Source organism: Idiotropiscis lumnitzeri, chromosome 21, assembly GCF_059441095.1.
Source record: "Idiotropiscis lumnitzeri isolate Australia: NSW breed Sydney's pygmy pipehorse chromosome 21, RoL_Ilum_1.0, whole genome shotgun sequence".
Lineage (NCBI taxonomy): Eukaryota > Metazoa > Chordata > Actinopteri > Syngnathiformes > Syngnathidae > Idiotropiscis > Idiotropiscis lumnitzeri.
This window is the reverse complement of record NC_142411.1, coordinates 2,170,898-2,191,485: the sequence shown is the minus strand read 5'-3', so window position 1 is coordinate 2,191,485 and position 20,588 is coordinate 2,170,898. Positions and strand designations below refer to the sequence as shown.

Here is a 20,588-nt window from a genome sequence, read left to right as displayed (position 1 = left end):
TTAGCCACCACCTGGAGGCAGTACCGATATACGCTCGTGTACATCCTCAGTAAAGCAGCAATAGTTGTCGTTCTTCACAGCAGGTGAAGAATATATGCCACGGTGCATTGTGATATTGTGTGTCTACATGTGTTGCTCCACCATTTGAATATTAAAATATTATTTTCTTTAAGGGTTGTAACACTGAGGATATTCAGTCATTTCACATTGTGTTAGCATTAAGCTAGCAGACTTTAAAGCAAAGATATGTGGTTGTTCTAAACAACTCGAAGCCCTTTTCCGGAAGAATTGTTCACTATCTGATCTGCCAAACTGAATCTTGTTTTGATTTGAGTTCATTGTGGGTTCAAAGTTCACCATGAGGACTCTGTATTTATTTATGTATTTCTGCTTTTGTAGCCACTTGGGTATCATCCAGAAAAGCGTAGAAATGTGTCCACAGCATCTAGGATGACATCACTGCTTGCTTGAACCGAGCGCCCATGACAGATTTCTTTTGACAGCCTCATTTGTTGCGCTCTGTGCAGGGGAGGTCATTAGCATCCCTCGGCGTCATGTCCAGAGGAACAACTTCAAGTGGCCTCTGCGGCTTTCCATGTGTGGGGGTTGCACTGTATGATGCTGGTGTCGGAGCGTGTGTGTAGATATATATGCATTTATATATTATTTTCCTCCTGGCTTGCTGCCAAATACTGTACCGTTGCCTTATCTGTAGTGATGCAACAATTGGATGGCTCAGTAAGCTGAATCTTGCCCTGGTGTTGAGGGACCATTAGCATAGAGGCGTGAGTCTTGTTGCTTTATGCATGGTCTAGCAAGAACGCCTTTGAACTAGTATGCCGATTGCCTGGATGGGGGAATGTGTATTCATTATTCATTCCATGGTGGGATTTAGCTTTTAGCTACGACGCGCTAGTGCCTCCCCCTCACTGGTTAGACAGAACTAGAGCAGAGAACAGCAAAGCCTGCAAGTAGTAAAATATTTGGGCGCTTGGCTGCATTCCAGTGTGTGTGTGTGTGTGTGCGCGACAAACCAAATCATAGGTGGTAAAAGTCAACACGACATCATGCAAAAATCATGGCGCGAATATATTGTTTCTCCGTGAGTGAGCGGACAGCTGCTGCCGTTTAACTTTTAAATAAGAATTTGGGAATTACATAACACAAGACCAAACACGGAATGCTTTTAGAATTGATGTGTTTTAAATTTTAAATAGCTGGAGTACTCCATTACTTCCACGTTCAGCAGAGGCCCTACAACAGACAACAGAAAAGGCACGATCCCCCCTGAGGCTGCGCCAAGTCCTCGGCACCTCCAGCAGCATTTGATCTGCAGACCTGAGGCAGCGGGCAGGGCCAGAAGGGTGGAGGCGCTCGGAGAGGATACGCTGGGGCGAGGCTATTTCAAGATTTGAAGATGAACAGAAGTATCTTCAAGCGAACTCTAAAATGCACCGGGAGCCAGTGAAGAGAGGCCAAGATCGGGGTGACGTTCTCCGTCTTCCGAGCTGCAGTTAAAAGACGAGCAGCAGTATTTTGGAGCAACTGGAGACGCTTGAAGGGAGGACTGGCTGACTGCAAAGTAAAGCGCATTACAGTAATCTAGCCGAGATGGAACGAAGGCATTGATGACTGTTATTTATTTATTGCATCACCTGTGGCTCTTAGACCTTTGAAAAAGAATTTGGAAAGATGATGCAACCAAAGACGACCTATCGCTTTGAAGCCACATTTCACACATTTAAACACCACGAATGCAATGAGAATCCGCAATCATTTATGAAGTGCACTCGTTTAAAGATTCAGCTATGCTCCATGGGGATGCTTTCCTCTCTCCAAGTATCTTCAATAAATGATGATCCCAGAAGAATAATTCCACTGACAGGAAAGGAAACCGACTGCAAATACGAATGCTGAATGTTTCAGGTATTGACCCAAAAAATAAAGAAAAAAATTGCTGATTCAGTTTGCCTCTGTATGCATTAGCTTGGACTTTGTCTGCGTTAATGAGTCCCACTCAGCAGTAACAATGCGGCAAACAAACGTTAGAACAGTGTGGGGGTAGAAAGTTCTTGTGAAGAGAGGAATTCCGTCTCAGCAGATTTTTTATTTTTTTTTGGGTCAAAGCTACTTCTAAAATCCACAGTGATTTTTTTTATTTATTATCTTTTTTAAATTTTTTTTTTTTTTTTTTACCGCCTCAAGGACAAAAATGATTTTGGGTCACGATTTGCTGTCCTCGCTGAACAGGGTTACTTGAGTTTTTCTTGTGCCCGTCAACTATTTTCAATCCACTCAATGTCCACATTTGACTGGCCCTTGAGTTGTAGACTTGATTTGACTTATTTATGAAATCTCCAGAATTATGCAACAGAAAAAGAGCATGCCCTCTAAGGTGTTTTTGACTTCAAGAGCGCAGGCGTTGCATCTGATGTTGACAAAATGGAGCGTGCCCGCCTCCGGCCCGCAGATAGCTGGCCTCGGCTCCAGCCCGCCCGAGACCCTCGGAGGATAAGCGGCTTGGATAATGGATGGATGAATGATTTCAACGACCTCATAACTTCTAAGAATGTGGCCGCGGCTTTCAACGTGCTCCTCACAGCATCATGATTATGTGGCTGGAAAAAGTTTCTTGTTGGACCAATGAGAATCATTTTCTGTCACCTGATGAAGGAGTGGCGACGAGGAAGTCGTTTAAGAACCACCGCGGACCAACCGCTTGCAAACGGAGTGCACGCATGAAATTTCTTCAAATGCCAAACAAGCTTTTTACTTATTCAGATAAAAAGGCGGGGTTGATATAAAAATGAAATCAAAGCATTGACACTCAAGCGTATGCCTCATAATTAATCAGAGAGGTGTTTTCATGCTCTGTATCCATGGCAACCAAAAGGAAAGATTCACACGGTCATCTCCGTGTTCGTGTGAGCTCGCGCAAGTAAAAGCCACGCTTCCTTTTGTGCGTTTAGCTCCTGTGATGGACCGCCGTGACATTCCGACTTCTGCTTATTGAGACGCTACCTGTGTCACTTTTAATGAGACGCCCGATGCCGCCAATTAGGCTGCGCTTCGTACAGGACGGGAGGGCATCTTGAAACGGTAATGAGCCGCTCTGAAAAGAGAGAAACATCAAAAAGTCAACCAACCAAAGCGTTTTTTGCAGCAGGACTGCATCATTAATTTATTTTTTGCTGTGCTCGTTTCTTCCATGCAAAGGATTGGGGAATGTTTTGATGTCAAATTCCTAAAAGATATATTTAAAAAAATAAATAAAACTTGAAAAAGAGGACGCAGTCGTGTTGCAAATAACAAATAGACACCCCGCAAAAAAAGTTTATACCGTTAGTTGCTCATATTAATAATTCAAAGTGGAAACTATAATCCGTCATACGCACAGTATCATTTCAAAATTATGATCTTACATTAAAAATGAAAAGAATTTGGCAAATAAATCCAGAAAAGGTTTGCAACATTTCCTACCAGCCCAAGCTAAACGTAGCTCATCCCCAACCGACGAGGCTCGTCTCTTTACCATACTTCCTTGACACCAATTCCTAATTATTTAATTTAGAATTAGTTTAGGTATTTCGGTACACAAAATGCAAATCGAGTTTTATTGCGAATAGACTGTGATTGTTGCCTTCCAACAATCAATGAACACGTTGACAGGACAGGAAACCAAAAAAAAATCAGTATTTCAGAACATTCTGGATTTTGGTGGAAGGCAACCACGGAGACATACGTGATGAAAGCAGCTTTCTGCAGGGAGGAGCAGCGACGACACGCACGAGCGTCAACACATACGCCACATGTCCTGTATTTATTGTCACTTTTTGGTTCTGGGGAAATGAAGGTGCTCATTTATTGTCTCTCAGCTGCCGTGTTTGTCCGCATCCTTTGCTCACTTCTACTCACCGTGAAAGTGCACGAGGCAGTTGGGGGAACCCCAGGATTTGGTTCACGGCGCGAACAAAGGCCTGATTGATAGCCTGCCTTGAGAGCCCAAAGTGTTTCCTTGAATGACATCAGCGGGAGACTTTTAATGAGTTCTAAATCACCTTGTTCAACCTTCATCGCGTCTGCCCTCGTGGTGTCTCCTAAAAATGTACGACGAAATCTTACCGAAGGATGATATTGCTCATGCTTGAAAAGTCCTTTCGTCAAGCGATAGAAGACAGACGAAGAGAAACGTCCGATCCATTCAAATGAAATTGACATTTTTCCGCCCCCCCCATGTGTGTCATCTTCAGATGTTTCGATGGCCAGTGGCGAGCAGGCTGGATGGCAGCGAGATGCTGGAGATCCAAGTGTTCAATTACAGCAAAGTCTTCAGCAACAGGTAACGCTGCGTTCATCTCGTCCGCGTTTCCCAGCGCGCTTGAAGTCAATCGACTCGCTTGTTGGCGCAGTGGAGTGCAAGTCGTGAAATATAAAATTTGTTCTTCATGCCACGAGTGGCAATTCAAATCCAGCCTCATCGTCTTGGTTCGGTTCTCCTCCTCATCAGCGACTCGGACAAAATGCGTTTGATTTATTAACGCCGCATTGGCAAGCAGACTAATGAGAAACATCACAGCTATTGATATTTGCTGCCGTGACTTATTTTTTTCCGACCCATCTATCATTTGGAGTGATTGAGCAACCTCGTCTTCACGCACTAAAAAAATGTTTATTTGTTTTCTAACCTGCTCATTGGGTCGCTGTTAATTGTGAGCAGAGAGGTTAGGTTCCAAATTTGGACCGAGTTGATTGGGTTGAAGATTGGACTGGTCGCCATTTTGGACAGTTTTGCTCCGCACTGGAGTTGTAAATTGAATTGAACCAACCTTTCCAAATTCAACTCGATTCTGGCAGCTGCTTGTTCATCGTCCTCGCACTTCCACATGGCCCCTTTGCAGTATTCGGCCGTGTGCATGTGTGTGTGCACGGACAACATTACAGAGCGAAAGACAGGTGGCAGGCCTGCCCGTCTGACAGTTGTCGCTCTTAATTGTCTCGCCGTTTGCACCGCTTGGGAAACGGGCAATGAAAAGCCGCGAGCTCCCCAACTTCTCTTGGCCGCTCATTGCCGAGTTGATCTCAATTTTCACGATCATCAAGAGACTCAAATTCGACTTGGCAAATGGCTCGATCCCTCGAGAATGAATCTGCCCATTCGCGAGCGCGACCGCCAATGTGCCGCGTGTTCAATAACACCGGCTCGGCACATTGGCGACGCCGCAATGCATGATGGTCTGCGCGTAATTCCGCCACATCAGTCGGCCCGTTTTCTGCTACGGCTGCAAAGAATGTGTGTCCGTAAAAAAACCCCAATGGAGACACGAATGGAGAATCAAGTGCTTCAACGATTGATTGTGTGCGCTTGTTTTATTATATGATCACTCCCAGCGGGGCGTTTTCTACTGATGTTTTGTGCGCGTCGTCTGATGTCTCTTTCAATAAATATGCAAACTCCAATACGGGAAGTCACGTTTTACCCTGAGAGTGCATGCGAGCGACCGCACTGCGTGTTCCTCATCTACTTCTTGTGGTTTGTGGGCTGGAATCACTTTTGGGGCAAACACTTTCAATTATTCAACACTTCTAATTGGCCAATTCCATCGTAGTATATAAGCATAATCACCACATTCTATGTTTATTCCCAATTATCCTGTTGGTAACTACAAAGCCGTTTTTTTTTTTGAGGCCGAACTGGCTTCAACGGGAATGTTTTGATTTGATTTAATTATGAGCACAAATCCAGAAGTCTTAATCCATTTCGTCACTTGTCCAGCGGTGAGCAATAATCTCTTCGGCGAGTCTACAACGTGTCCGTTTGTGCCGAGCGTGTTGAAGACTTAGAGGGGAGTAATAATAATGCCTTTATTAGTCCCACAATGGGGAAATTGTCATCTCCTCATCAAAGGCTCATTTATGTATTTTCTCCTGTTTTTTTTTTCAATCCTGTTTGAATGAAACCCCCTGCAGTTTCTTGACGAGGACCATCGTGTTAAAACACGTCTTTATAAGCTTCCATTTTCAGTTCAGCAAGAAAAGTCGCAATGAGCTCAATGCAGTCAAAAGTGCAGCAAAGAAAGGAATGATTCTCAGCGTGTTTCACAATAGTCTGTTTGATGCGGGCAATAAGAAGATGGGTTGAAGCAATCATTTACTTCGCCATCTGCTTTGGCTACGGTGCACAGTAAGTCTTCGCACGGATTTGTTGAACGAGGGGATGACATTTCTAGTGGGGGGGGCAGGGAGGGGGGTTGAAATTGCAATTAGCGAGCTAGCGATCCTTTCGCATCGTGTGCTGGCAAGACTCCATTAGAGCGCCCCGTTGCCAGCTGTGAGTGCACGCACGTCACAGAGAGCAGGCTCAAAGCCCCGGGAGATCGCCAACATTTGGATGACATGGACATTTTTAGAGCGCCTCGTTGTCGCGGCATGAACCTGGTGGGGGAAATGCTTCAATCTTGTGGAAAAATTGTAGGCGGAAAAGAGGACCGAACGGCATCTTTGGCTATACGAGCCACCTTTCTCTCCATGTGTCGTGTTGAGCTGCTGCTTCTTTCCAACTGCAACAAACTGAAAATGTAGACCCCCACCACATGATATCTTTGTCAGCAGCTGTGACTACCACATTTTTCACCTTCAGGTTTGAAAGCACGTGCATTAAAATGCGTCGCAATAATGATCATACGTCCTTTCAGTCTGCAGCGGCAGAACTTGTGATGGAGCACTCGATACATAATGCTTCGTATTGATTGTTGTGTTTTCACCCCCATCCGTGCAGATTGGTGGGGACTTTCTGCATGGTGCTCCAGAAGGTGGCGGAGGAGGGGCAGCTTGAGCTGACCGACACACTCATCGACGACAATAACACGTCCATAAACGTGAGTCGAGATTCACGACTATGTTTGCCATCTTTAAGTTGAGCACGCTCATTGTGTTTTCAGAAAAAGAAAAAAAATAAGATTTTTTACGGTTGATGATGCAAAGCCTCCAAAGCCAACTGTGTGAATACAGTGACAAGCAATCAAAATTATCTTCGTTTTTAATGAGTTTTGGTTGTTGTGTGCCCACATCCTCACATTTAATGAAATGGACTGCGTTGACTATTCTGCTCACCAGGGGGCGCATTTGCATGGCGTCTTGGGATGGGATTGCAATGATATGCTTTGATGCATTTTAAATTACTATACCTTTATCGAAAAAAATATACTCTATGAATACATATGGCGAGCGTTCTGCCAGTAAAAACAAAAACAACAATGACACCTTTTCTTAATTTTGGGCCAATTAAAAGTCTGACATCATTGAAGTTTTTTTTTTTTTTCTGCGCAAAAGGGAACATTTCGGGGTTCATACTGGTCATTGCGTTTTAGCTGGATTATTTATTTCGAATGTCTCTTGCCACATGTTGGGTCTGTTATCAGAGTTCTCACACAAGTTCAGGTCAGGATGTTCGTGGAAGAGTCGTTCTTTCAATACGCTTGAAGTTTTAACCAGGAAAAAATGGAGCAGTCTCTAAGCTACAGCAGCTTAATCGCATCCTTGCACTAATCAGTAATTCTAGCTCTTGAGGGGAACTTGTTTTTAGCGTGTCGATGATGTTGGGTCTGAATAAGGCCGGTTTTAGGCCTTCCGACGGTGCGCAGTTCTGATGGAGGATGTGCAACGTGCGTGCCGATGTGATGTTTTTCAGACGATAACGCACGTCGTGGGAGCGCTTTGAGACTGAACGTGCACGCGTGACGTCGCTACATGCGCTCATGCCGACAATTAAGAATTTAAACGCTGCGTGGAAACGAGGCTCAAGGTTGACGCTTTCTTTTGAAAATGTGCACTGGCGTGGTTGCTATAGCAACACAAAATAAAAGTAGACTGATTACCCTGTGAGACTATGAGGGAAAAAGCTCCGGACGCGATAAAGAGTGAGAGCGAGAGGAAACATTTACTCGCTGCTTTTTTTTTTTTTCTTGAAATAAATTACCTGTAATACAAAATTAAGTAAAAGTCCCCAAAATAATCCGAAGACAAATTGCATTGTGACCCAAATGGCACCATAGAGATGATTTACCGCACCAAGCGAGTCCATTTCTTTTAACGACAGCTGTTTTCACACACAATTAAATGCATGAAATCTGAAATTAGACGTGCGATCGCCTTAAGGTGCTTTAGATGAAGTGCAACCGCAGCAGCGCCAAGAAGACGAATGGAGCCGACCAATTTTGAAATAAATAAGGCACATTTACAGTTTTAACGACAGAAATGCATAAACGGCGGTCGGGCTGAATAGTGTGAGTAAATATTTTCGGACTGCTAAAATGCACCAGATTAGTTTCATTTCTTCAGCCTGAATGAAAAAAATAAAAAAAAGATACAATCCAACTTGACTTCAAGTCAAAGCAAGGCAAACGTCTTCGTAACTCAACCAAGTCTTTCTCGGGTTTTCAGACCAGCGTTACCATCGAGATCCGATACCATCCGATGGATGGCACAGCGGGCGCGTGGAGTAACGGCGAGCATCTGGATGTCCCCGACGACCGTGACGGGATATTTACGTTTGAGACCGACAGCCTGCTGTCGGGCCACAGCCACGGATCTGGAGCGTCGGCAAAACCATCTTTGCAGGGATCCATACCCACGTTCAGAAAGTGAGTCCAACGTGCGCGAATGAACGGGACGAGCCAGAGATTTGTTTTAAGACGTCCTTGTGCTTTGTGAAACGTTCAAGTGGACAAACGTCAATAACTCCCTTTCGCTTGACAGCACAGCTGACATTAATTTGGGTCGAACGGGTCAAAAGAGGAGGCGAAGGAGAGAGAATGTCTTGAACAGCTTCGCCTCCGGGTGTATTTCCTCTTATCAGGCTTTGTTCTTTGCAGCTTCCTCTGTGCAGCCTTTTTCTTTTTTTTTTAACACCTAGGGCATTTTCATTTTATTTTTTACTGTACTGAAAAGAGCGAGAAACATGATGGTCGTGGATGCCAGGAATACATCTTTGCTCTCGTAGGAGACGCAACATGAAATGAGCTGCACGCTCTGCATGCTGGCTTGCTTATTGTTTTTTTTTTCCTTCCAATGCAATAATGTAATTGCGACTTTGTGCTGAGGAATAGACGCCACAATCGGTCTACACAACTTTAGGTTTGTCGACTCTACCCGGGCTTGCATGAGTACTTTGTGTTCCAATCCTGACGCCACTGGTGTGTCCTTGGAAGGCGCATTCATGCATTCAGAACATCCTCGAGTTCCTCGTGCGCCAAAGCACAGTTCTCTCCTCTGAAAAAGTGTACAACAGTGAAAGCGAGACTTCTGCAGTCTGGGATAAAGATGGCGAGAGAAAATTTGAGGTTAGGTTCCACAAACTGAAATTGGGACATTTCATTTTAAAAGTCTCATTGTGACAATGAAGCTCAAAAATAGAACAGTGAGTCATTTTTTTTTTCTCCATCTTGCATTTCAGGATATTCCGGAATTTTGCGGTCCATTGGAAAAGTGCAAGCATGTTTAATTGAATCCCAAACAGCTGGAAAATGGAATTAATTAGCATATTTGAATGCCATTATGCTAACTAGAATAAAGAATGTATAATAGCTAGGCTTTGCATTTTCTTTTTTTATATTATCATCACAAATTAGACTCACTTTCATTATTTTTATGATTAGGTGCAGAATTTCTGTGAGGCATCTTTTTTTTGGTTTGGCTGTCAACTGAAAATGATCTCAAATCGCCGGCGTGCTCAAATTGTTTTCGGGGTTTGCTCACGTCAACAGGGGGCGCTGCTGCGTATATTGTCAGCCTTCCTGAAATTCTTCCTCCACCAAAATAAATCACAATGCCACGACTTGACTTATGAGGACATATCAAATGGATTTTTTTCAAAGGAATTTATTGACTTGACTTGCGCTTTAAATGTCATGTGAGCTGCTTTCAGAACAGTTTACGGTGTTGTTCAAGAATCCAAATCTATTTAGCCTGTAAGAGCTTTATATCTACCTGTCGTATATGGTTCATTATCTTGACCCGAATCGAAAGGCATTGTGGTGTCGGGTTCTGCAGGCGAGCATTTCTGTGGGCCTGCAACATGATTTATGACAGTCCCCTTACCACTTTTTTTTTCTTTTTTTTTTTTTGCGATCCGATGCACCTGACTGAGAAAGCTCTGCAGAGATTTTGTTCCTCCTCGTGAATATATCACCTCATGAGTGGGTGGGCTGTCACTCAGGCTAAGAGATTTGCTGTGGAGCAGCCGAGCCAAACAGGACACGTTCAACCACAGCAAGAATTTGAAGTATTGCAGGTCTTGCTGGTCACATTTATTGACCTTGCTTCACTAAAACAAAAAAAAAACAAAAAAATTCTCGCAGTATGGGTACACTATTTAAAGACGGCGAGTTAAGTAAAAAAGAACAATCATTTGTAAGTGCAACGTACACATGTAACGAGGCCATCTATCCATGCTGCCGTCTATTATTGATTTGCACGCCCCCCCCACCAGCATAAACACAGCCACGTTCATTTTCATTTTCAAACTCACGTACACTGAACATTACTTGTTGTATTTTTTTTCTTTGTTTGTCTGTTGATAGGACATGGATGTGTTTTAGTCTTCTTGTGATTGCTTATTACTTAATCAGCGGAATTTGGATTTTGTAGTTGATTGATGAATTTGCCCGCCACATATTTTGACTGATGGTAATACTAACCCGCCTCATTCTCTCCAATTAAACACCCCGACATGCCCTGCCTCCATGCGTTCCTCCCTCCTTCCGTCCGTGCGTCACCCAGCAATGGGTCTCACCCGCTTGCTTAATTTGGACCTGCAGCGCTCGGCAGATGACCAATATAACGATCCAATAAGTTTATAAAAAGGATCGCGACCTTGGACCTTCATTGAGTAGACGGCGACGAGCGTTTCATGTGGTAGGTATGAAGAACATTCGGTGCTTTCATACTTGCTCGTTTTCTTTTTTCTGACTGATGCAGAAAATGAGGAGAAAAGAATCTTCATTGTTGTCGCTTTGACCAACTTTTGTGATTTACGATATTGTTGGACAAGTCGTGATGCTGAGAATGTTGATTTCATGACATGATGTCATTTAGTTGCTTGTGTTCCGTATGCAGTTTATTATATTATATTTATTGTGTAATTTCGACTAAATTGTTACCTGTGCATCTCAATAAGTAGAAAAGTTTATTTATTTTATTTGTAATAAATTAATGAAACGCATGTTCAGAAGGCCAATTCCTGCCTAGATCTGTATTACAAATTATGACCCCAAAAAATTTAAAGGAAAAATATATATATATATATATTTTTTTTTTTTCATCTTTATTTGTTAATCTTTTTTAATTGTGAATTGGCGGTCTCCATTAGTTTTAAATTGAATTTATTAAAAATACATCTATTAAGACGCATCGGTACAGTAGAAATTATGCTTCGGAACCGCACCGTGAAGCTCAGTCACATTCCGCCTGTTTTTTTTTTTTTCCATGCGTGGGACGAGGATTATAACAGAAACAGGACCCGGATACAGTATACCGACCGTGAAAGGTTGAGGACGCAAAGGCAAAAGCGTATTCATTAATTTCCTGACATGTATCCATATCGGCAGCAAATTGGATGGTCGCATGCATTCTTAATCATGAAGGCCACTCATTTGTGGGCTGGCGCCGGTGACATCACGAGTCTTTGTCGTCGCCGGGATATGTGATCCAGATCATACAAATGTGGAGAAATCGGACACTCTTGTTTTTGTCAATGTGGCTTTCACCAATTGTCGCCGGTGACAACTCCCGAGTTACGCTGGCTGGACTTCAATGACGCGCCGAGTCGCCATGATTGACTCGGCGGTGTTTGGTTGCCTCTTGATCAGTGTCAGTCAGTCTGGTGGCGTCGGGCCCGGTGATTGAAAGTGACCTTGTTTGGCAAGCACACGTTTGTGATGTCACTTCCCCTCTGTCTCATTGTCTTCCCCAACAGATCAGGGAAAGGCGTGTTTGCAGCCATGAAGCTCGGCAAGATCAGGAGCTCAAAAGATGAGCACAAGAAAGGTAACGGAACACGTCCCGAGACGATTTGGACCATGTCCAGCAATATGTACATTTTTTTTGGGGGGGGGGCGTGTCAAAAGTGCTGCCAAAGTTGAAGCACAATCCATTCTGTGAAGTTGTTCCAATTATTTCTTGAAACGCAAAATAATGTCAAATTCTGTTGCATGATACCTCTAATAACAGACGTGCTCGTAAAAGTGCGAAATTTAAAATGGTCTATTCTACAGTCACCCGTGCTCCGAGTTGGACCGTACAGGCCGTATGTTTTGGGACTGCAAGTGAACTAAAGTCTTTTTTTAATTATTTTTTTATCAAAATCGGGAATAATTTTCTGGTTGAACCTCAGACGAGCCAGCGGTGCTAGACATGGACGACTTGGACAGGAAAGCCATACGTCTCGCCGGAATGTTGGAGCCGGACGCCATTTCTCTGGCCTCTGTCACTGCCGTCACCACCAACATCTCCAACAAAAGGTCTGCACTTTTGCCGCGACACTAAACCCGACGTTAACATAAAGTTCAAACGTTTGCGCTCGTTTGTGCAGGTCCAAACCAGACATCAAGATGGAACCAAGTTCTGGACGACCAGTGGATTACCAGGTTTGCGTTCTTTTTTGCCAATGTTTCTTTCCAGCCTTGATGTCTCCCCCTCATCTCATCTAAAGGTTAGAGATATTTTAAGATCATCGTGGCTTTGTCGTGCAAATGCGGGTATTCGTTTAGCCTCAGGAGACAGTCTGGGAAAAAACAAAGAATCATTCGATTACGTGGAGCTTAATGACTCGTGTGATTTATTTAAAACCTTCACGTTCCAGCTGCTCGGCTTGTGTCCTTGCCCGTCGCGTCAGCTCTGACCAATCGTCGTCTCCCATCAGATTAGCATCACCATCATCGAGGCGCGCCAGCTCATTGGCCTCAACATGGATCCCGTGGTGTGCGTGGAGATTGGCGAGGAGAAGAAGTACACGTCCATGAAGGAATCCACCAACTGCCCCTACTACAATGAGGTGAGATTGTCAATGTTTTACAAAAAAAAATAAAAATGTGTAGTCAATTCAAGATTGTTCCCAAGTGCGCTTTCGTGGCAAGCTGCTTCTCGGCGTCACGCTGAGCTCAACCTTGTGACTCGTGAGTCCTGCGGAGAGAAGAAGTATTCGAGCGCGCTTGTCTGCTATCGATTCTTTAGTCTGTGACAAAAACCCCCGCGGGCACACCGACTGGAAAGTAAACCGATCAGGATAATGGCCCTCGCAGCTTTACAGACGTTTTTTCCTCACCCTTCGGTGGAGCTTTCTATCATTCCTGGATATCTTGGCGCTGTGAAAGGAGGCGATATACACGCCGTGTATGAGAGCAAATGTGCTTACTTGGCTTCTTTTCTAAAATGTGATTCCCAGATTGACTTTCTTCACACTCGGTGCGGACACTATTATGAAATGATCCCCATCGCAGCTTTTAGTATCCGCCAACACGATATGAAATAATCTTTCATTTTCTCCTCTCTCTGCAGTACTTTGTCTTCGACTTCCACGTCCCTCCCGATGTCATGTTTGATAAGATCATGAAGCTCTCGGTAAGGACCACCTCTCAACGTATGACTGTAAAATTCATGATTTATGCATACAATCATTTCTTATTTAATATTTAATTGTACATTGTGCGCTCAGGTTATTCACTCGAAAAACCTTCTTCGGAGCGGAACCTTGGTGGGAACCTTCAAGATGGATGTTGGGACTGTTTACCATCAACCTGGTAGGCGAGAAACCCAAAATAAGAATATCATAACAGTGAAGATGGGCGTGAAAGGTCAATTGAGTGGCATTGATTGTCGATTAATCGTGTTGAAGCGGAGTTCACGTTTCGGCTCCAAACCGCGGCGGCGCTGTTGATTCAGTATGTCTCTTGGTCAATGGCAGAGCACCAGTTCTACCACAAGTGGGCCATCCTGTCCGACCCGGTTGATATCACGACGGGATGCAAAGGCTACCTGAAATGCGACATCGCCGTGGTGGGCAAAGGCGACAACATCAAGACTCCGCACAAGGCCAACGAGACGGATGAGGATGACATCGAGGGGTAGGCCAGACGATCGGTCAGCGCAAATGAAAAGTCGATTTCGTAGGCCATGATGTAGTCCTCCTTTGACTTCGCGAGGACTACAAAAATGGAGTACAAGTGGACCTGCATATCGAAAACATTGAGAGAATGTTTTCCACTCAACCTTTTTAGCTTCTCTCGTTTGTATTTGTTAACTTTCGGGCTTTCAGGAACCTGCTTCTCCCCGAGGGAATTCCGGCCGAGCGTCAGTGGGCGAGATTCTATGTGAAGGTCTACCGCGCCGAGGGCCTTCCTAAGATGAACACCAACATAATGGCCAACGTGAAGAAGGCCTTCGGTGGAGAAAATCGGGACCTGGTGGATCCTTACGTTCAAGTGCACTTTTCTGGGCAGAAAGTAATTGAAAGAAATCCTCCATAATTGGGCTCACTGCCTGCTTGACAAAAGTATTGGGACAGAGCCTTTGATTCGTTGTGAATCAATCAAGAATTGGATTGGAACCCTTGAATATTAAATCTTCATTTTTTTGGGCCCAAGGTCGTGCCCGACATTGCGCTTATCAAAGAATTTTCACCAATTCCTATGAGTGGGAACAACCAGGTGCCCCGCTGCTTTTGTCTGAGTATTGTAGCCTCACCGGTCCTGATTTGGACGGAGAATCGTCCCCGGATTTTAAAAGCATGTACCGTCCACAGGGGAAGACCTCGGTGCAGAAAAGCAGTTACGAACCCATCTGGAACGAGCAAATCGTCTTCACCGAGCTCTTCCCTCCGCTCTGCAAACGCATGAAGGTCCAAATCCGTGACTCCGATAAGGTGAATGACGTTGCCATCGGAACCCACTTTGTTGACCTGCGCAAAATATCCAACGATGGTGACAAAGGTCAGGTCAAACGCGAAGCGAAACGTGAAGCTGACGAGGCAACAGCGGAAACACTCCCGTATGTAATCTCCAGGGTTCTTGCCAACTTTGGGTCCGGCCTGGGCCAACATGTACGGCTCCACGCGCCAGTACACCCTGATGGACGAGCACCAGGACCTGAACGATGGACTTGGCGAGGGCGTCTCCTTCCGTGCCCGTCTGCTGCTGTCCATCGCCGTGGAGATCCTGGACACCGCCTCCCCGGAGATCCTCAGCTCCACCGAGGTGCAGATGGATTCCATCTCCAACATTTCGGAGGTGAGAGTAGAGCAATTTAATTAAGAGTCCAAAGCCCATGAGAGCCTTCTTCATCCCCCCTCCACAGTCCACTGCTTTATTGCCGCGGTTAACGGCCCAGATGGAGCCGAAATATGAGACGCGACAATGCCTTGAGGCAAATGATCTGGCCGCTATCAGGCCATTCAAGTCAAATGCGTCTCTTTCCCCGCTCAAGAAATGGTTCATTAGTTTCCCGAGGACGGCTCACAGTTGCAGTGACATGAAAAAAGTGGTTCAAATGAATTTTAAAAAAATGATGACACACGTGTGATGTGTACTATTTTTTTGTCTTTAATTTTATTTATTTTTTCCCCCCCAAAAAAAAATAATAAACCAAATATTTGTCTTGTGGATACAAGCTAGTGCTTGCCATTATTTTTTTTAATTTTATTTTTTTTTTTTAACAGATAAACATTGCAGTGGCTTTGTAGTATCAAGAAGTGATTGTTTTCTTTTCTCCTTCACAAGTTTAAAAAACAATGTAAGAAAAAAAATGCTTTATAAGTGCACAATTTACGTAATAATAAAATAAAATGTATGATAAAATTTCCAGGATTGCATATTTTCAGAGCTTATGTATCGGCCAACGCCTCACCCATAAACAATCCACCAAAAGGCAAACGTGTTGTAAATAAAGTCCAAATATCGATTGAACATAAAACTCTGCCCTGTGACAAAAGTGAAATAAATAATATAATCCTTGAGCCATTGATCTGGTTAATCGGTTAAGTTGTTGTTGCAACAAACGCTGCAGCGGCAGTTGCAGATATCGGCTGCTCCAAATCGAATCCCCATGTTGGTAAAGGTTTAGTAAAGATCGCATGCTCACACGAACTGGCAAAGACAGATATTGATTCTTCGTCACTCAAATGGAAGTTGAGAAGTTAAAAAAAGTTGCCGCTGTGTCCTTTCTGTCAGAGCGCCACGGGCAAGATGGAGGAGTTCTTCCTCTTCGGCGCCTTCCTGGAGGCCACCATGATTGACCGAAAGATTGGTGACAAGCCGATTACTTTTGAGATCACCATTGGTAAAATAGCGGCTTTCTCTTTTTTCTTTCTTCTTGAAGCAAAAGAAATAAGAAGGTTGAACCTGAAAGCAATGTGATGATACGCCCCCAACAAAGGTAACTATGGCAACCAGATCGACGGCACGAGCAAGCCGTCGTCGTCGAGGAAAAAGAAAAAGGATGACGGCGACGACGACGAGGACAGCGAGCTGGTCCAAAACTCCAGCGAAGACGAGGCGGATGACGAAGGCGACCTGGAGTCGGTCTCCTGCACGCCCGTCATGAAGCCCGTCATCACAGATAGGTCCGATCGAGCTACTCGCCGCCGACATTTCCCAGGAGGCGAAATTTTGGGCCCCAAGATTAATTTACAAGAAAGCCAAAGATTTTGAAGTGCAAGTGTCAAAAGAGTGTTTTGGTGGCAAGAAGTTTATCCTGAAATTTTTTCCCTCAACTTGACAGAAATTACTTCCACCTTCCCTATTTTGAGAAGAAACCGTGTGTGTACATCAAGAGTTGGTGGCAGGACCGGCGACGGCGACTGTACAACTCCAACATGATGGACAAGATTGCCGACAAGCTGGTCAGTATTCTGTTCGGCCCAAAAAAACGCATCGCTATGCGTGGTTCAAATCTTCTGGAGGTTTTTAAGGAATCAGAATGACGGCGAATTATGAGCCCACTCAGACATCAAAGTGGGCCAGAAATCATGACCCGGTCATCGTGGTACTTTTGGGCCACTTCTGAGGTCATCAACTAGCTGCTGAAGTGAAGAATTAGTTTGACATTTTTGTGTCACGTATGCTGCTCTCTGTTTGCGCGCAGGAGGAAGGCGTAAACGACGTTCAGGAGATCATCAAGACCGAGAAGGCCTTTCCGGAGCGCCGACTCAGGGGGGTTCTGGAGGAACTGAGCTTTGGCTGCGGGTCGGCGCCGTTGCGTCACATCACTCAACATGTTTTGCCATCACGCAATACTTTGCAGAGAAATTTGAAAAAATTTTGTTTTTTTTTGCTCTTTTCCCAGTCGCTTTGTGACTTTGGCGAACAAGGACTTAAACCAGGCAGGTCGAACCAAACTGGATCGGGAACGGCTCAAGTCCTGCATGAGAGAAATGGTAACCGTGACGCACATGTTCCCGCTAATTTTGCATGCGTCTGAGCATTCACACCAACTCTCTGAGCACGGTGAGCGACATCACACATGCGTACGGCAGCCAAAGCAGTCAACCTGACACCCAAAATTGACATCATGTAAAAAAAAAAAACCTTCCGGCCTTCCTGTGTCGAGTTGGCATGTTAATAACATGATCTGTAGTAATACTTCAATTTTTATTTTATTTTATTTATATTTATAGTAAGAATTATTTTTAAAATAATGATTTTTTTTTAAAAAGACATGGATGGTTGTTTTGTGCAGGACAACATGGGCCAGCAGGCCAAACAAATGAGGACGCAAGTGAAGAAAAACTCCGTGAGAGACAAATTAAAGCTGGTGCAAAACTTCCTGCTGCGGCTTCGCTTCCTCGCCGACGAGGTAAACATTTGTACGCGGAACAGAAACTGTCATCCGTAAAGCATTCTCACGAGGTCAAAAGTCAGAGAGGCGTTTAGTAAACAATACCTGAACATTGAATTTCTGTTGGCTCTCGTATCCGAGGAGTCATCAACTGATTCTTGTCCAGCCTCAACACAGCATCCCGGATGTTTTTGTGTGGATGATGAGCAACAATAAACGCATCGCGTACGCCCGCATTCCGTCCAAAGACATCCTCTACTCGGTCGTGGAGGAGGAGACGGGGAGAGACTGCGCAAAAGTCAAAGCTGTCTTTCTCAAGGTATGTCGCGAAGCCCGAGACAATAAATTTGATTTCCAAGTGACTTCCTCCCTCCTGTCCACAGCTGCCCGGTAAAAAAGGATTCGGCCCCGCCGGTTGGACCGTTCAGGCGAAGCTGGAGTTGTACTTGTGGCTCGGTCTCAATAAGCAACGAAAAGAATTCCTGTGTGGTCTTCCCAACGGTTTTGAGGAGGTTAAAGTGGCGAAAAGCGCCCCTTATCTTCACTCCGCGCCACCCGTCAGCCTCGTGTACAACAGTAAGTGCACGCTCGGGCTTTTCGTCAAGATACTTTCTGAGGTTTTTGTCGTGGCCGACAGTGAAGCAAGTCTTCCAGCTGAGAGCGCACATGTACCAAGCGCGAAGTCTGTTCGCCGCCGACAGCAGCGGCCTCTCCGACCCCTTCGCCAGGGTCTTCTTCTCCACACATAGTCAGGTCACCGAGGTGAATAAACACTTGCATGCTTGGCAAATTGGGAATGTAGTTTGTTCCTAAAGTGCTCAATGAGGCATTTTCAGGTTCTGAGCGAGACCCTGTGCCCCACTTGGGACCAGCTGCTGGTTTTCGACCATGTGGAGCTGTTTGGGGAAGCCGGCGAGCTTCGAGATGACCCGCCAATCATCGTGGTGGAAATTTACGACCAAGACACAGTGGTAGGATTTACTTCTCAGCGACATCAGAGAGAAACAAACAACGGTCGACTCTTGATGCTCATGAAATTCCTTTGCTCTCCATCCGTGTTTGGACCTTCTGTGCCCCTCCCCACCACATCCCGCCTGATCTCAAATAGAGTGTGACACAAAGTTTAATTGGGGTCTGACATACGACTGATGTAGCATGAACGGACGGCTGCGAATGCTCAAATTCAGTCGGAACATTTGCATTCCAGCTCTGTTCTGTTCGGTGGTGCATATGAATTTTTCCTTGGGAATTTGGGGGATATTCTAAATGTCACACTTTGCATTGGAATTAAGAGGAACTTTGATTTTGGCTGTAAAGTGTAATGTCCCAAAAGTGGTACAATTCTTCAAATATAAAAAAAATCCCTAAAAATCTCTAGTTTGTCCAAGTGAAAGTCCTCAAATTCCTTTTCATTCCCATGGAAACTGTAAAAAAAAAAAAAAAAAAGTGGCCATTTTAACAATCAAATTACGACAAATTGTTCAACAAGCTTAACCCTCCCTTTCCACCCGCTTTCCATAAACATCTAAAGCAACACTGCCACCAAGTGGTCGCAGTGCAAACTGCACCCGCTCACATTGTCTCCTAACTCCCGTCGCCCCTTGTGACTGTCTCCCACTGCCCATCGTCATGCCGTGTGCAGGGCAAGGCGGAGTTCATCGGTCGGACATTCGCCAAGCCCACCATCAAGATGTGCGACGAGCACTACGGCCCCCCGAGGTTTCCGCCCCAGCTGGAGTACTTTCAGATTTACAGAGGGAACTGCACTGCGGGAGAACTGCTGGCTGCCTTTGAGCTCCTTCAGGTAAATCACAACCTGACAATGATTTGGACCGAATTTGTACCCAATCCTCGACAAATAGGTTTCCCTTTTCTTTTTTTCTCCAACCTTATTTCGGAGTTGGACTCAAAGCTCAGTTAAAATGAACTTCTGTGTGCTGAAGGTTTGCATGTTTATAGAATCACCCATTTGAGTTCTGATTAGGAAGGGAATATTTTCTGAATGAATGTTATTTGTTTTGGCTTTATGATATACACAGTTATATGATTAATAATTGTGCATCGTTTGACATTCTGCTGTATTGTTAATACTGTTTGCCTTTGATGTTGGTGTGGCGCATATGATGGACAATGTGCTGATTTGCCGGTCGCGGGATGTCTCGCGCGATCCCGATTGATGACTAGATAGATTGTACACTTGAAGAAAGGAAGTGTGCACTTGACGAGAAGAGAAGGAAGTGTGCGAGTCGCGGCAAGAAGTCAGTTGGAAATATCCGTTCTCATCGCCGAGAAGGATCCCTAACTCGAACGCCAGCAAAGTGGATCGGCGACGTTAACCCACGTCATCCAACGAACGAAGTGTCGCCTCAGAAAAGGAGGTTTCGGCGCGGAGGATTGTGCCGCCTTGTGTGTGGCGTCTCTGTCGGAGATCGAGCTAGCGAGCATCCGGGCTAGTTAGCTTCAGCGGGCTAAGTACAGCCATTCCCCTCGCGGCAGAGCCCCGTTGTACTCGGACAATTCACCCAAGCCTTTCCCTCGCCAGTGAGGATCGACCTTCGCCCCCCCCCCCCTCTCGGATTGAGGATCGACCGTCGCCGCCCCCCCCCTCTCGGATTAAGACAATTCTCCGCTCGCACCGGCGCATTCTACCCCCCCCCCTCGAGAATTGCGCACTTGGATCTACCTTCTTCGCCGCGCATAGCTTGGAATACATCAAAGGGGAGGATTTCCACAACGTCAGCCTCCATTCATAAGCTCCACCAACC

General features: G+C 45.0%; 1 protein-coding gene across 12 annotated transcripts in view; it reads left to right on the top strand.

Annotated features, from left to right (window-relative positions):
* Nucleotides 1-20,588, top strand: part of LOC148316410 (otoferlin-like) — a 79,306-nt gene that overhangs the window by 35,149 nt on the left and 23,569 nt on the right. For 11 of the 12 annotated variants that reach the window (XM_088286444.1, XM_088286439.1, XM_088286441.1 and 8 more), the window contains 24 exons: nt 4,251-4,339; nt 6,776-6,875; nt 8,440-8,639; nt 11,972-12,042; nt 12,389-12,515; nt 12,587-12,641; nt 12,917-13,048; nt 13,552-13,614; nt 13,709-13,793; nt 13,958-14,117; nt 14,309-14,495; nt 14,795-14,981; nt 15,055-15,278; nt 16,218-16,326; nt 16,423-16,609; nt 16,768-16,888; nt 17,131-17,231; nt 17,332-17,422; nt 17,725-17,841; nt 17,990-18,142; nt 18,207-18,399; nt 18,461-18,585; nt 18,660-18,794; nt 19,466-19,627. In XM_088286444.1, coding sequence (XP_088142570.1) covers nt 4,251-4,339; nt 6,776-6,875; nt 8,440-8,639; nt 11,972-12,042; nt 12,389-12,515; nt 12,587-12,641; nt 12,917-13,048; nt 13,552-13,614; nt 13,709-13,793; nt 13,958-14,117; nt 14,309-14,495; nt 14,795-14,981; nt 15,055-15,278; nt 16,218-16,326; nt 16,423-16,609; nt 16,768-16,888; nt 17,131-17,231; nt 17,332-17,422; nt 17,725-17,841; nt 17,990-18,142; nt 18,207-18,399; nt 18,461-18,585; nt 18,660-18,794; nt 19,466-19,627 — 3,174 coding nt within the window. The remainder of the gene's footprint in view (nt 1-4,250; nt 4,340-6,775; nt 6,876-8,439; nt 8,640-11,971; nt 12,043-12,388; nt 12,516-12,586; nt 12,642-12,916; nt 13,049-13,551; nt 13,615-13,708; nt 13,794-13,957; nt 14,118-14,308; nt 14,496-14,794; nt 14,982-15,054; nt 15,279-16,217; nt 16,327-16,422; nt 16,610-16,767; nt 16,889-17,130; nt 17,232-17,331; nt 17,423-17,724; nt 17,842-17,989; nt 18,143-18,206; nt 18,400-18,460; nt 18,586-18,659; nt 18,795-19,465; nt 19,628-20,588) is intronic. The other variant, XM_088286440.1, reaches the window with a different exon arrangement.